The 14245-nt window shown below is 38.2% G+C and overlaps 1 protein-coding gene across 6 annotated transcripts in view; it reads left to right on the forward strand.

Moving 5' to 3' along the window:
* The window catches only part of Rab3c (RAB3C, member RAS oncogene family), a 267116-nt gene that overhangs the window by 225392 nt on the left and 27479 nt on the right, over nucleotides 1-14245 (forward strand). For all 6 annotated transcript variants that reach the window (XM_010626911.2, XM_010626912.2, XM_033760987.1 and 3 more), the window contains one exon: nucleotides 6114-6238. In XM_010626911.2, the coding sequence (XP_010625213.1) occupies nucleotides 6114-6238 (125 nt within the window). The remainder of the gene's footprint in view (nucleotides 1-6113; nucleotides 6239-14245) is intronic.

Below are 14245 nucleotides of genomic sequence, written 5' to 3' on the forward strand. Positions count from 1 at the left end.
TCACAAACCTAAAACCACCCATAGTGGCTGATAGTCCTCACCTGGTGAAAATGCAACCTTTATAGGAAATTCAAAGAAATGAATAAGCTTATGTGGGGAGCGGAGAAATAGCTAAAGTGAAAAATCAAGACATTATGAAGGGTGCTGGATAAACTGGGCTTTTCTAGGTTTGGTGAAGATTTGTCGACCTCTGGTGAACTCATCTCAGCTCTTGCTGGTTTCTCATTTCTGGCACAGGGTGACAGAGCAAACCCTGTCTGGGATGGGCTCTCGCTGTGGTGTAGAGAAAGAGAGCATTGACAGATACTACCGAGCCTTTTCTCCCGATGGCACATGTCATTTCTTCTTATACTGCTCTGGCAAAGTTAAATTTACTTCATTTAAGTCCAAAGTTACTTGGGCATGGAACTATAATTCACCCACAGAAAAGTATGTAATTACTGAGACTATAAGTAATATAGTCTATCACTGGACCTTCACTCAGATGCTAATAGTGAAAATAGTAAGATCTTTTATAAATATACTTTTTTCTTTAGCTATTTTTCTACTGTCATAATTTTTATGATAATGTAACAATTTTACCAAAAAGTATAAATATATCATATCAAATATTGGAGAATATTTTACTCGTAGGTACTTTAAATTTTTTTTTCTTTTTAAATCTATTAAATGAGTTAATGTACAAATAAAAGACCTAGTTCTCAAGTTCCTAAAACTACCGATTAGCATATATAAGAGATGTAACTCACTGGTTTTTATTGTGGTCATAGTTTTGTTTTCTTACTACTACTCTCATTTTAAAATGTCTTTAACTTGCATGTATCCTTGTAAACCACCTGCTTTGTAGTGTTAGATGGCAAACAAAGAATTGGGCTATTTAAAAACCAAAAAAAGGAAAGTGCCTTTGAAGGGATCATCCCAATATGCTCAGCTCTGATTTACATAAAAATTACCTGAAGAAAGATTTTTTTTTAATCCCTCCAATGAAGTCCCTAGGGGTTCTGTTTAATTGTTCTAAATTGGAATAGCATTAAAAAGTTGCCAAAGGTTGAGAAAAATTTGAATAAATGAATGATTAAGCCAAGTGAAAAAATAATAATAGAAGGTCTAATGCTATCCATGTGATCAACAATAGCAGGTAGAAGTGTTTTTCAGGAACACTCAACAGCCAGGCCTGCTAAATGTTAAAGAGAATCAGGGAAACAGTGGCAGCGGTGAACTATTAGCTCCCTGAATTAAGAAGGGGCTGCTATTAAGTTCTGACTAAATGTCACTGGGTGAAGAAAGCAAGTCATAATTCTCTCTCATTTTTCCTACTTGCAACCCAAATCAGACTATAGAAGACAATTGCTTTCTGGAGGTCACTGGGTACATTTCGTGGACTGCTTTTCAGGGATTGTGACTAACAAGAGCCCATCATTCTGTAGGAGAAGTTGTTAAATTCATAGGAAATTACTTATACAACTAGGAAAGAAGAAATGGAGATACTGTAGGAATTTGGTTGATCAGTTTACATCTCTCGGGACTTAAATAATTTTAGTTCATGCAGAGTTCAGTTATTTACGTGTGAAACATCAAAACCTTTTCATTTCCCTGTGTTCTGTCTTATGGTTTTTTGCAACTTCACTTCAGATTTGATAAGGCTAAAGTTGGGATAATTATGTTTCTCTCTCTCTCCCAGCACCCACATAAAAATTGAAAGACCTGAGGTACTTTTGTTGGGTTGGTTTTGTTTTGTTTAACTTAATGGAAATTAAATAATGAGTATTTTAGTGGCTATCAGCTATCTGGTACTGGTAAGGTCTGAGTTAACTGCAGGTTGCAGAGTAACCATGGTGACTTGCGAGTGGCTTGATTCTATTAATCTTGTTGAGATTAACAGTAAATCCCCAAGGATCTTTTGCAGTGATCGAGAAATAAATCATCTTTTCACATGTATGTTATCGGGTGACAGCCACTCTCTTTTAGTATGTATTTCTACCTAACAAAGAAATTATATAGTCCTCTTAATTAGGTGATTGGAAACTCATTTCCCAAGTAACATTAATGAAGTATAGCAAATGGCCAAAAAGAGTAAAGACATAATACTACATGAAAGAAAGATTTAATCGACAAACATATGCCGTGGTACTAAGAGATATACCAGAGGAAGACTATCCCCCTTTAAAAATGTACTTATGTAGGAATGGATGTACCTCAGTGGTACAGCATATGCTTAGCCTGCACAAGGCCATGGGTTCCATCCCCAGCACCTCAAAAATTACTATGTAGAACCATAGCCTGAAGCTACAAACTGAAAACAAAATTTGAGGTTCATTAATGAAAATCTCCCAATCATTTATATCATTTAGATAATAGGAATTAGAAGAAATAAGTTGAGCTGGACTTAGGAAGAACATCCAACTGCCCAAGATGGGACTAAGGATGTATCCTATTTATAAAGAGAAGTCTACAAAAAAATACAGTGTGAGTCTACCTAAAATCATATTTGTCCTACACTAGCCCCAGAGTAAGAGCAAAATATGGTAGCCTCATTTCACAGGTGAAGATAGCGACATTGAGTACTACAGATTTCTCTGTAAGGGGTAGGAATTGGCTTAGCTCACTCCTTCTTCTGACCTAAATGCATAGCACAATATAGATAAAATGTGCATCAACTCTGACTCTCAACTAACAAAGCTTCTACTTACTCATCTCCAACTTTTTCTGGAATAATCTAAGCTTGTATTTCAATATGGATTTTCATAAGAGATACAAAACAGCTCAATGGCTTATAAGTCTAATATATAACATTTTTTCTTTTTTAATATTTATTGGAATGTGTCTTATTATAAATGGCATTATTTTATGATTACTATACACCAGTTCCAAACTTGGATGGATGTCATTCCCTACACATTCACTAACCTGGCCATAGGTATTTATATTGTTTTCACCTTGGGTGAATTATGCAGTTGTTGGTATGTGAGTAGAAAATTATTTTGTGTGTAAAAAATTGTATAAATTTGATATTAGTGATATGAATGCTGATACTAGTATTCATTTTGGAATAATGACTATAACTTAGTATTTTCTTACAAAAAACTTAAGTGCTCTGTATGATCTAAGAATTGAAAATATCCACAAGCAGATAAGATATGTTATCATTTATTACCAATATAGGTATGACATGATTATATATCCTTTGGTAGACAAAGCAACTAAAGGCAAAAAAATGTTGAATTCCTCACAACACATGAAAGAAAGTTTAAAACAACAAGAAGCAGAAGTAACTAACAAATGTGTTGAGCAGGAGTATTGTTAGAGTATAATGACAGCGTCATTTTCTACATCTTTTTGTTCTTGATTGTTGTGAAATCATTTTTACCATATAATTTATGGCATCTTAGGTTATGTTGTTCTGATCCTATCTTGCTTTGACTACCTTTCCTGCTCAGCTGACAAGAACATCAGGAAGTCCAGAGCAGTCAAAACCAAGACCAAACAAATGAGCCTTTATAATCATAATTTTAATTGTAAAATTAGACCAAGTCTGATGGCAAGTCAGTCTTTTGTTCACCTCAACACACATGTCCTAAACCATGGTTTTGATGTATTAAAATGAAAAGAAGTCTTCACTGGCACTCTAAGCTTTCACAACAATGATTCTTTATAGTTCCATGGTAATTATAGAAAAATGTTCATTTCTTTGTTATCTTCTTAGCAATTCAGAACATATAAGGATGCTACATAAAAATATGTATGAGAACAAATAAGAAGGATACTTTTGATAACCTCATGGCCAAAGAAAGATCATGTTCTCTAGTTTTTGTATATTTTATAAATAGTTGTTAAGGAACAGAGAATATTTGGTATACATATATAAATGGATAATCTGTGGTAGCAGCCTACAGCCCCATAGGTAGTGTTATCAGCAGAACCTTAGACATGTTTAATGGTAGATGCAAGCATTCTGTTAATTTGGTTAAAGGATGAATATCCATCAGCCTGTTGAGTGGTGAGCTGTATACCTGTCTAGCCTTCTCAAGAGCACAACTTGGAGCAGTCTTTCCACTCTGGGTGTAGTAGGATGGCTCCACCCAGGTCAGAGGTTATTGAATTTCCTCAAGCAAGCTTTTGTCCCAAGGAAACTCTGGAATCCCTGTCATTTACACCCTGGCCCTAACTCCCTTCTTGCACAACCAAGACACTACAATGAGCCCTATGTCACTGGTCTTATGCTGGTTATCTGATTTCCAGCTGTGCTACCAGGATTAGAACTTTCTAACAGAAGGACACAGGGCCATTTCTAAGCATTGGCTGGCTTTTGATTTACAGACCTACCAAAATAGAAGGATCATATATTTTTTTTAATTATATAAGGAAATCCAGTCAATTTCAGATCCTCCAAAAGAAATAGGATTTTCTTTTGTGTTTCCACATGTTTGATATTTTTTATACCAGAATGTACTGTGAACGTTTTTCATATGCTCAACATATAAGATGTACTGAGGAAAAATTACAAAGTTTAGAATTTCTTTTTATTTCTCCAGTCCATGGAGATTGCTGAGCCTCACTGTTCCTAAAGGTAAACGTATTAGGAACATCATATGCCCCAGATTTTTCTGATGAAACATGCTGCGCCTGTCATGTCCAGGTGCAATCAAGATTATGTTAATCTCGTTTGGAAACTTGTGCTTGATTTAAGGAAATTGTGAAATGAGACCCTGTCTCTTAGCGCTTGTCTTTCTTCTCAAGAGGGAGAAGCAGCGATCACGTTGCATTGAAGCGCTCCAGCTGCAGTTTAAAACTCTTCGCTTTTTATTCTCTCTTTAAATTGAGAACACTTCGTCTCTATTTTCTATTTAATAATCCTCAAGGATTTGACGATTGTTTGGAAGATCATTCCCAGGTTTCTCTTTTTGACACTTTACAAATCTGCTCCTTCGAATTTTAATCATTTGTTTAGCATTTCAGCATCCCGGCATCTCTCTCCTGATTGCAGTGGACAATAGTCTCTCCACATACCTGAGACTATTGTCCTCAAATAGTAGACAGGGAAGATTAAAGAACCTACTTTCCTCTCTGGATGACAATATAGCACTAGATCTTAAGTTCTCACACTTTTAAGAAGTAGAACAGAAACTCATTTAAGAGCACAGACTTGAGGACCATATTGCCTGGGTGTGTGTCCCAGGTCTGCCATTCAACTAGCTATGTGATCTTGAGCAAACTATTGAAACCTGTTTCACACTTTCCTCAACTGTAAAATGTTATCACTGTCTCTCCCTTGCATTATTCTGAAGAATTGATTAGTGGCTCAGCATATGTAAAGGATTTCAAAGAACACTTGCAAGTGGTAAGTATAGTTACTAAGTTTCAAAATCAAAAACTATTTGTCCAGATCCATGCTGGAAGCCTATTCTGAATTCCAGATGTCCTGTTTGTAGTAATTTAAAATGCCAGCCCTTTGTGTTTTTATTTTGACATTAATTAACTTGCCTTTTCTCCTAAAAATGTAAGGCCTGGATATGTCAGTTCATACAATTCTTTTTAAAGATTATCATTACCCCTAGAGATCATAAGCTCCCTTTTACCTCCTAAAACTGTTTTTGGGATTAGGAAAACTGAGCTTTTGTAAACAGTGACCAATCATCTTGTTTGCCTGGAACTAAGAGGTTTCTTCAGACCTAGGGCTTTTATTGTTAATTTTGGGAATATCTTTTGGGAAATGGTGGTTAGTTTAAATGTACTGCAGTTCATAAGGTAAGGGTAGAAGAGGGAAAAGAAGAAGTGTGTAGTACTAATCTCATCAAATAACTCATGGCACAGCACTCGCTTGTTGACTTGGTTATTTTAAGCAGTGCTTGGGGATTAAAACTCCAGCCTTGCACATGCTAAGCACACGTGCTCTGTCACTGAGCTACACCCTAGCCTGTGGCTTTAATTTTTGACTCTTGCATTCCCTGGTGAGAATCTGAAAGTGGAATTGTGCTGAACTAATTAATTTTAAATGTCAGGCATTTGGACTTCATTTTTTGCTGTTATCGTCATCTGTGGGATATATTCCTCCTCCTCCATTTTATGTGGTTCTGCCTTTCCCTGATCATTTGTGCTTGTTATTTTCCTTTTAGGTCAACACAAATCAAAACATACTCATGGGATAATGCCCAGGTTATCCTGGTTGGGAACAAATGTGACATGGAAGATGAGCGGGTCATCTCAACCGAGAGAGGCCAACATTTAGGAGAACAGCTGGGTAAGAAACAAATTAACGAAAGAACTTGGTAATTATTTGTAACATAGGGTGGAGCTAATGAACATTCGTCAACAGACAAGCAGCTCATGCTCTACAAGCATTCCGTGGGTTTCTTCCTGTCTGTTGTGGCGTTGGTTTAATCCAAGCACAATCACAGGAGCAAAAGTGATCCCCACAATGTTGGGGTTAGCACAAAGTATTCAGATTCTTAGTCATGAGAAATGGGGCTTCTGTTATTTCTTCAGGCGTTTTGCTTCATTCTTGCACATCATTTTGCATTGAGTGAGCATTTTATTTTATTCTGTAATTATTTTTTCTTTTAAGGTTCTGTTAAAGGATGATAATGACGCTGAATAGGTTACATCCTTGATTTTGGTTTTAGGGACATCACTGATAAGCCACGTTACTGTCACAAACTTTATGAGACTCACTCTCCTCATCTCTCATGAATGAGTATCATCCCAGCACTCTGGGAGGGTAAGGCAGGAGGATTATAAATTTGAGCCCAGCATAAGCAAGCGAGCCACCTACTAAGATCCATTTTTAAAAAAATGTGCGCATGCACAGACACACACACACACACACACACACACACACACACACACAGAGCTAAGAAGGTAGGTTGGTGTGTGACGGCCTTAGGTTCAGTCCTCAGTATCAAAAAAGAAAAAGAATATAATTAGCATAACTTATGCCTACTTTACCAAGCCCTTGTAGATAACATCAAATGAGATAATATGAGAGCTTTGGAAACAGCAAACCCATTTCAAACACAAACATTGTATCTAAACAGCAAAATGCTAGAGTAAGACAGAGTTTCAATGTAAAGTAGGAACTGAAGACCGATTAACTTGAGGCATTAATACCAACCATCTATTATATACCCCCCATTGTGTCAGATAAAATTGGGGATCCAAAAAATTGTGATTCACAGTTGCTGGGTTCAAACTGCCATCGGCCAGGTAGGGAGATTAGAGATACACACAAGAAAACAAAAATAAGGCCAGGGATTTAGCTCAGTGGTTCTGCCCTCTGCCTCGCAAGTGCAAGATAATGAGTTCGATCCCTGCTTCCGAAAGAAAAAGAAAAACAAATAACAAGACAACAAATTCAGGTCAATGAGAAGTTGATGATCCAGAACGTAGATGCTGAGAGGAAAGCAACCAGGAGAAAGAGGCTGATCCCTGATGAGAAAGACGGCCAGGAAGAGGGTTGGAAGAGACCTGGACAGAGACAGGCAGGGCAATGCAGAGAAGACACCCACAAAAGTAGTGAATGGGAACTCTTGAGTGAGGAGAGGACACAGAAATCATATGCGTTAAATGCAAGCTATGGCTAAACGCCCCTAAAGAAGATTCAGATTTGAAAACACCCAAGAAGAGAGAAGGCATTGTGAGTAAACTGAAAGGTGGAGAGTAAAAATGTTAAGACCTAACTTGGTGTTCTGCAAGTGAGTTGTAGATTTCAGCTGTAAATGTTAAAGAACTAGAATTCTTTGTTTATGTGCCTAGTCATGTTTTCTCTAGAACAAGAGAATGTTGAAAGACTTTCAGCAAAGAAGAGCCAAACAGTCCAACCTTTTTGGCCAGGACCTGCAGTAGGAAATATATTCAATTGAGCAATCCAGTGCATTTGTAGAGGATGAAGCAAAGTTTCACAAAACAGATTTTACCTTTATAGATAAGATTCATGCTGCACTCTTACTCATTATCTTCTTCTTAAAATGATGGTTTGGGGCTAGGGGTTTAGCTCAGTGGTTCCATCGCCTGCCTCGAAAGTGCAAGGTCCAGAGTTTGATCCCTGGTATAAAAAAAAAAAAAAGATGGTTTCAACTCTCACGTGGATTCTAGTAGTAAGTCACAACCTATAGTTGGAAAACACTGCTACCAAAGGGATGATCTGGGCTTACTTTACTGTGGTTGTGCCATGGGTGGTAAAGCAGAGCCCCTCTCAGTGGGCCAGCCCATCTCCTGGTGATCTCGTAACTGAACCATGCGCAGTCCACCCTGAGAGCTTGACCATTTCCACATGAGATCAATGAGCTCACTGCAATAAAAGTGATCACTCAATGAAGTAATTGTCACTCGGCTTATGTTTACTCTTGCAATAGGGTCTCTCCCCATTCTATCAATTTAACAATGTTTTAGAAAGAGCCTGAAAAACAGGGCAACCTTTCTCAGTATTCTCAGTAAAGTAGGAATGGAGAATTGTAGGTCTCCATGGAAAGAAAAAAATGGAACCCATAAGAGCCTTGGAGGATGGCTTCCTGAGATCATCTCTCCCTGTATTTCTTGACTGGCCAAGCAAATGCCACATGGGAGAAGAAACTCCCACAAAGATGCAGGCTGTCTCTATAAATAAACCTAAAAACTGTCTGGTTCAAAGAGAAATAGCTTAGAACCAAGAACTGGTCAATGTCATTAGTATAAAAGATTCAGGTAATGGGGTACATTTTTACCAGTCTAATAACCTGCTTTGGTATTGACAAGATCAGGTTATGGAAGGGATATTAGGAGGATGGAAATGCAGGAACAACATGACTTTCCTGAAAACTCCACTGTCCAGCATTCGCAATGACCTTCCTTCTCCATTCACTGTATAGATGTGGGAAAGTTCCAGATATAATGAGGCAGAAAGGTTTTATATTCCTGTGCAAATTCTTTTCCTGGTTTCTAATTGATTTTTTACTTGCTAGTCAATAAATTTAGCAGTTGTCATGGCAACTGACAATGCATGTTCTTGGAGAGCCATTTACCTCTTTCAGTGTGATTTGTTCACCTCATGACTACACACGTCTATAAATGATCAAGAGAGATAATTTGGAGGAAAACACTCTCAGAGTCTCAGTTTGCTGATTTTAAAGGGCTTTACTTAATTTTTTTAAAGTTACTGGCAAAATTCCAGAATATCATCACACAGCAAGGTTAGGCATTGTTTTAAAGGTCATTACATATCTTGACAGATGGCTCAAAATAACTGCCTTACTGATTTGGCTACAGTTAAATCTCCATCATGGGTGGCTATATCCATACATCATTTGCCCATCCTAATTAGGGTACTTGATGGAACTGAGTTGTAGCAGAGCTCTAAAATTCCTCTATGGCAGGGCCAGGGATTTGGCGCAGTGGTTTCACCACCTGCCTCGCAAGTAATATTCCTCTATGGCAAATACCTTTGTCAGTATAATTTAGTTCACCAGACATTGATTGTTTACAATATGACAGGTGCTTGGAATGAAATTGACAAATAACCCTGCTTTCCAAGAAACATTAGAGTGCCTGCAACAGCTGTGAACACAGAGATTTTCTCGCCTTAGCCCACCTGGTCATTTTGTTTCATTTGGTCCTGCTGAGCACTCCCTCCTTTTTAACTCTACAACTTTGGTTTCTGTGGCACAGCGCCCTCCATTCTTTACCCTCTCCATGGTAGACTTCTGTTCTCTGTCCTTGGTAGGTAGACTTCTCCTTTTCCTTTTGCTCCTTCCATTTTGGCTTCCCACCTCTTCCGTAGCACCACACTTCTTTCTCTACACTTGCACCTGGATATTCCTGTCCATGCCATGGTTTTCACTCTGCCTATGGATTAATGACTCCAAATCCTGTCCTGGCACAGACCTCACCAGCATCTTCAGGCTTCTGTGTCCGCCTGCCATCTGTGTACATTCAGCAGCTCTGATTTAGAATCACTTTCAGCTGCTTCTGCTGGATTTTCAAATGCATGCCCATCAACCCCCACTCAGACCTGCTACATCAGAGTTTCTGAGATAAAGCCTGCACATCTGCATTTGCAGCAGATACTTTAGTGGCTTTTTACAATATTAAATTTCTAGAACTCTGACTTCAGTGGCAGGGAGTATTTGGAGAGAATAGAAAATCACTGCTAGAATTGAATATAATCCTATGGCACTGCATGCTTTTAACATTTAGTTGATAGGCATGTACCTATAATAATTTGTAAGAATGTTTTGTGTGTTAAAATTTACATAAAATTTTAAATATGCCAATTATGCTGGGTGTGGTGGCATATGCCTATAATACTAGTGAAAGCCTGTCTCAAAATTTTAAACAAGAAAGGTGTGGTAGCACACATCTGTAATCCCAGCTCTTGGAAGCTGATATGGGAGGATTTCAGTAAGTCTGAGGACAGCCTGAGCTACCTAGTAAGTTCAGGCCCTGGACTATATAGTGAGAGTCTGTGACCAAAAACCATTTTTTTAAATAAATAAATAAATTACATGGCTGAAAATGCAATTCAGTGGTAGAATATTTGCCTAGCATTCAAATCCCTAGGTTTCAATCCTTAGTACTGAAATATATATATGAGAGACAATTATAAATATGTACAGTGTTAAATTTTAAGTTTTAGATGTAAAACTACAAGGTGTGACTGAAAAATACAGAGAATGTTTAAATTTTAAAAAATTGATTACAGTGAAAGACACATTGCCATTAACCCCCCTCAAAATACTCCTTGCTTTGAACACACTTGTCCTATTATTCTTGACATTTTCTGAAGCAATGCTGGAAGTACTCTTTTTTTTTTTTGGTTTTTGTGGGGGCTTTTTTGTTTTGTTTTTTGGTTGTTTTTTTTTTTTTTTTTTTGGTTTTTGTGGGGGCTTTTTTGTTTTTTTTTTTGGTTTTTTTTTTTTTTTTTTTGGTTTTTGTGGGGGCTTTTTTGTTTTTTTTTTTGGTTTTTTTTTTTTTTTTTTTGGTTTTTGTGGGGGCTTTTTTGTTTTTTTTTTTGGTTTTTTTTTTTTTTTTTTTGAGACAGGGTCTCACTATGTAGTTGAGACAGACCTGGAATTTACTATGTAGCCCAGGCTGGTCTCCAACTCACAGCGATCTTCCTCAGCCTCCTGAGTGCTGGGATTACAGGCATGTGCCACCACGCCCGGCTTGGAAGTCCTCTTTCATGTCTTCAGTTGCCTTGTCAGAACTCCCTGCCTGTCCTGGAATTTTACCTTTCATGTTCATTTTGACTTTGGGGAAGGGACAGAAGTCACACGGTGCCAGATCCAATGGATGAGAGCACACCATATATTCTTACAAGTCTGCCTTGCCACTGGATGGCACTTGGCTGTAGCATTCACTGTATTTTTTTACCACAGCTCCTTTACCACAGCTCCTTAAGACACCAGCAGACTTCCAGAACTGCTCCAGAAAGTGACAAAAACAATGGGATACACATGTTCAAAGGGAAGGGATATTTTGGGGGGATTAATAGGTATGTGCCTTTCACTAATGATTTCCTATGTAATGAGTATGCAGTTACTTATTTTAAGCATGTTAAAACAGCATGGTGGCACACCCCTGTAGTCTTGAGTGCTTGGAAGGCTGAGGCAGGAGCATCACAAGTTCAAGGCCAGTCTCGGCAATTTAGTGAGACCCTGTTTCTCAGGTGGGGGTGTGCAGAAAGGAATATAAAGATTGACAAAAAAGACATATTTTATGACTATGAACTCTGACACATATCAATTTGATAAATACTAGCTTAATGGAACAATTCCTTTAAGCAAATTTCTCTTAAAATAGAAAGAGGTAAGGGCTGGGGATTTAGCTCAGTGGTACTACTGCACCTGCCTTGCAAGCTCAAGGTCCTGAGTTTGATTCCTGTACCAAAAAAGAAAGCTGTAAACTTAAGACAAATGCATAATCTTTTCCATAATAATGTGTTGGTGCTACCGGCTACCTCTGGAGGTGGGAAGAGACATGGAAGAATATGTATTTGTTTTCCCAAAGGATAAATCAAATGAAGATCTGCCATGGCTAGTACAGAGAGTTTAGATTTTGTTCTGTCAAGAGTCAGATTTCAGGCCTACTGACCATGCTGCCTTACATGCCTTGTATCAGTCCTGGAGAAAAAATGATCAAGGTGACTAGAACATCTTTACAATCCAGACAGGAAAGTACATCTTTTGAGTAACAATGGTTTTGATTGCTACTGAGTCTGAGCCCGGGTGCCTACCTGGGGAACTCTGCCTTTAGAATTCTGAAATTTGCATCCCCCGTCTCTCATTTCCAACCCAGGTAAAAAAGAGAGAAAGTCAGAGGCTGCAATGTGAATCATGATTGTGGGACCCCTGAACCTATGGATTCAAGTGGTCTGAGCCTAAGCGACCAGTTTCTCTTTATACATTTTCCACCAAGGAGAATTACCAGCACAGTGTCTCATTTCCCACTGCTGCAAGCTCCACTATAGTCATCCTAACCTTGGCACAACCTTGAGACACATTACAGGTCTTGACTGAATTTAGTTTTCTAAAGTCTGGGTGGAAATGGGAGCATACATAGCTGGTAAACCTATTCAAACTGTTCTTAGACTTCAAAATCTTCTAGTCATCTTTATGATCCAGTGAAAGGTGCCAGAAAGATTATTATTAAACATAAATCATTTTAAATGCAGTTTTATTCAAATACATGCTCTGTAACAAATGTATCAGTTTTTGTTTTTGTTTTTTTTGTATTTTCCCAACTAATGAACTAGAAAATGACATCCATCCCGTGCTGTCCATGGACCATAGGTATTAACACTGAGATACATAGTTACCACTAAAATGTACAGCAATTTCTCAGTGCCTTTAAAATACAATTTTAGGGAAGCACTGTGTCAGACTACTTAAGGAAGTTCTCTTCTACATTTTTAAAACTCAAGATATTGTATCATGCAGTGTGCTGTTTTATTTGTCTTGAGAGCCATCCCAGCCTGCTGTGAGACTGAGATTAGCAGAGATTATGAGACATAGGAGATAATCAAACCAAACGGGGCCAAATCAGTGGGAGGAAAACAAATTTAGAAGGGAGTTAGAATCTAGAGGAAGGATTCTCAACCTTGGCTGAACATTTTAATAACCTAGGAATCTTTTAAAAATTCCATGCCAAATCCACATCCCAAGCCGTCTGGGATCACAGGGCTGGTACCTAAACATCACTATTTTTTTTTTAAGTCTCTGGTTATCCCATTGTGTAGACATGATTGAGAAACACTCTGATCTATGGGAAAAAAAGCAATGCATATTTGCCCAGCCAGACAAGAGAGGGAAGCTGTAATTGTTGCTGCTTTCATGGCTGGCATCTTCTGCTCAGCCAGAGGGAGCTGGGGTTCCAGGTGGATTCACACTGACCCTCTCATGCTCCCTAGCCTTCTTCCCTTGGCTAATTGGACAATACCTTTTAAAAAGGCTTTTGTGGATCAGAAAAGGAATGTGAGGTTGTATAACAAGTCATACCTAATGGTTCCAATGAGAATTTAGAAAAGCCACTTGGAATTGCACAAAAATCCACCGAGCTAAAATAGATGAGCCAAAGACTCCTTACCCAAATTGTGGTGGGCCACACTAATTTATTTCTCTGTGGAAGCAGAAAATAAAGGCTTCAACACAGAATTCAAGAATACTTTACATTTCAGTATTTATTTGTTTATTCATTCACCCATTCATCTTTACCTTCACTATTAGTGAGCAACAACTATTGGCCAGGCACTGGGAGAAAGAGAACAGTAAGACAAAATTCCTGCCCTACAAAAAAAACTTTTGTGAAGCAAACTGAAATAACTGGTGGTCAAGGCTGTTTGTCTTCATTGTTAAACTTCTCTTAAGCAAAAGACTGCTAGTGGTTTGCCGGGTTGGTGGTGAGTGCCTTTTTATAGCTATTCTCACTTCATAGGCTTCAGTCTGTCATTAAAGTGTGAATTTGACTTGCCAAGGGCCATTTAGTTAGCAAAGCACCAAAGCCAGAGGAACAGGAACAGCCCTAGTGGTAGACTTACTCCCACATTGGCCATTTTTCAAGCTTTCCTCTTAAGCTTCAGATTCACAGCACTGCCTGCAGCCATGCCAATTTAATGAAGGGTGATTTTTTTCCTTCAATTTTTTTTTATTGTTTTCTCCTTGTCCCAGCAAAAACAATCCTATAAGAAAGCCAGGTTGAGGACTCTAATGAGACTACTAGCATTGCCCTGCAGCCTATTTTTAAAACTCAAACCGCCTGCTCCAAATTTGCACTGACTGTT

Source organism: Fukomys damarensis, unplaced genomic scaffold, assembly GCF_012274545.1.
Source record: "Fukomys damarensis isolate Sample0158 unplaced genomic scaffold, DMR_v1.0_HiC HiC_scaffold_1, whole genome shotgun sequence".
NCBI classification, from domain to species: domain Eukaryota; kingdom Metazoa; phylum Chordata; class Mammalia; order Rodentia; family Bathyergidae; genus Fukomys; species Fukomys damarensis.